Below are 2,425 nucleotides of genomic sequence, written 5' to 3'. Positions count from 1 at the left end.
CTGTAAATGGTGTACTGTACGTTGTAGAGGTCATTTTGTTATCTACAACATAAGTAGGGATTCACTGTATGACGAAATAGGCTGATTTTAGTATGAAAACTCTGAAAAATGAAATCAAGTAGTCCTCGACTAGCGCTGTGCTGGCTCTATACAGACTGACGGCGAGACAGACCTATCCAGGACTGGACACAGTATCGCCAAAGAGTGCTATCAGCCGTGTACAGTACACTGAGTAGACTGTTGTCCAACTGTCAATAGTGTCCAGGCCACTTTGTTGTCTACAACAGGAGTAACACCATCTTAACACTTTTGCTGGGTGCTGTGTTGTTGATTGCGCACTGTAGCAACGGCCTGTACCAATACCCACCCCGCCACTCCAGGAGTCTACCAATCATAATAAATATTAAATGCAAACTTTAAAGAAGGGTAGATCATTCATTTTCCGGGTAATTTTCCCCTAATAATAATAATAATAATACACTTGTACAATGGACAACTGTATCAATGTACAGTGAGTAATAGGCGCACCATCCTACCATCCATCCATCCATCCAGCAACACGCCAAGGCTGACGCAACAACTCAGTCGTCCACCATGACAGGACGTAGAGTACTGTAGTGGACAAGTGTAGTATCGTATTGGACAACATGTCCAGTACTGTACAAATGTACTGTAGTACTGTACAAGTGTACTGTAGTGGACGAGTGTTGTATCGTAGTGGACAACATTGGGACAGGAGCGTTAGGGCCCGTTGGAGAAGATTGCTTCCTCCATCAACTTATTTCTTCTCTTCAGTCAATCCCCTTCAAAGTGGTAGACTGCTATTGATTTCAACGAGTGGCTATCACCATCCCTAATTGAACGATACCCTTTTTAGCACTACAAGTGGACAAGACAGTCTGGTTGGATTGCTTATTTTTCTAGCCCACAACAGTACTACACTACTGTTGACTAGTGTCGCTCAGCAAGGGTGACCGTCGTGGTGGTCACATCCAACGCGTCAACAACAGTCGACTTGACGCTGACTTGATTGTCCATTCTGGTAGAGCCGCCATCATCCGCAGCAAGATTCTCCCATTTCAAGGATTGATTTAGGATCAAAAAAGGATCCAATTTAATCGTTACCTTTATTCCTTTTTATGCAGTACATGATTGAATGACTATTGCATGAGTTGATGGTCATGGCAGCGTTTTATTCTTATTCGTGTTTATGGAAAAATTGCGGTAAAAGTTTTACTTGCTTAGAAGACTTGATCGAACATGTTGAAGATGTCCATGTTGAGAAAGATGCTGCTCCAATGGAGAAATTAGACAATTTATCACCACCAGCGTTAGCTTTAAGCCATATTTTGCGTTTTTTTACTGAAGCAGCTCGCCAAGTACGACGCAAGCAATTAGCCCAATTAGCTGCTCAAAACACCAACAAAAGTAGCCAAGTTAGCGATAAAGGACGCCATGTTAGTAGTCCAGCAAGTGGTAGCCATCACAACTTAACTTTCTCTTCCGATACTACGGCTACAACCACCAGTACATCCGCTACTTTAACACCAACACAGGTTCATATCAGTAAATCCAGTGTTAGTAACACGGCTACAAGTGGCAGTAGCAATACGACCAGTGGCAATAACAGCCATATCAAAACAACCAGCAGTAATAGTATCATCAATCATGATTTAATTAGTGATGGCAGTGACAGCGATGAATCTTGGACAACCAATGAAACATTCTCCAGTGATGCTATTCTCAGTATGATGGCAACCGATGAAGGCTTAGAGAAACCTTTTGCTTGCCCTGTCCCTGGTTGTAATAAGCGTTATAAAAATGTCAATGGGATGAAATATCATGCTAAAAATGGCCATAAAAAAGAAATTCGCGTCAGAAAAGCTTACCGTTGTACCTGTAAGAAATCCTACCGATCGGCTATGGCTTTAAAAAAGCATTGCATTAAAGTTCATCATGGTAATCCCAGTGGTGGACTACCGGAACCTGTACGCTCTTTGGAGATTGATTTAATTGCTAATTCTACAGTTCAGTAAAACTTCCATCTTGGACTATGGTCATATCATGTTGAGAAGATACGCGTACATTCAATGTTGATACTCGTTCAATGGCGCTAACAATTACAATGACTATCTTTCAAATTGGATGCTACTCATGTCAAAGAAAGCTCCAACATGAAATAACATGCCATCGCTTTAAGAAGTTATAACATTGCAACATTTACCTGAACTCCAACAATTTATTCAACACTGATAACATAAAAATTAAATTCGCCTCAATTCTATACTGTACAATGCGGCGTTTACGGTACTATTATCTTACCACTAGCATGATTCCAACACAGTTGCCTCTTATTATAATTATCGGCAAACACAAAAGTCCACTAGTCTTTCTGCATCCATCAGTAATATTCAAATCGACATAG

General features: G+C 40.9%; 1 protein-coding gene across 1 annotated transcript; it reads left to right on the top strand.

Moving 5' to 3' along the window:
* Positions 1-1,181: 1,181 nt before the first annotated feature.
* On the top strand, positions 1,182-2,036 carry TRIADDRAFT_31105 (uncharacterized protein; the record flags this gene model as incomplete). Its single annotated transcript, XM_002116596.1, has 3 exons — positions 1,182-1,577; positions 1,607-1,617; positions 1,682-2,036. The coding sequence occupies 3 exons, from the start codon at positions 1,182-1,184 to the stop codon at positions 2,034-2,036; spliced, it is 762 nt and encodes a 253-aa protein (XP_002116632.1).
* Between the last annotated feature and the right edge of the window lie 389 nt (positions 2,037-2,425).

The sequence above is a fragment of the Trichoplax adhaerens genome, genomic scaffold (genome assembly GCF_000150275.1).
Source record: "Trichoplax adhaerens TRIADscaffold_16 genomic scaffold, whole genome shotgun sequence".
Classification (NCBI taxonomy): Eukaryota; Metazoa; Placozoa; class Uniplacotomia; order Trichoplacea; family Trichoplacidae; genus Trichoplax; species Trichoplax adhaerens.
This window is presented reverse-complemented; position numbering and strand designations above follow the sequence as displayed.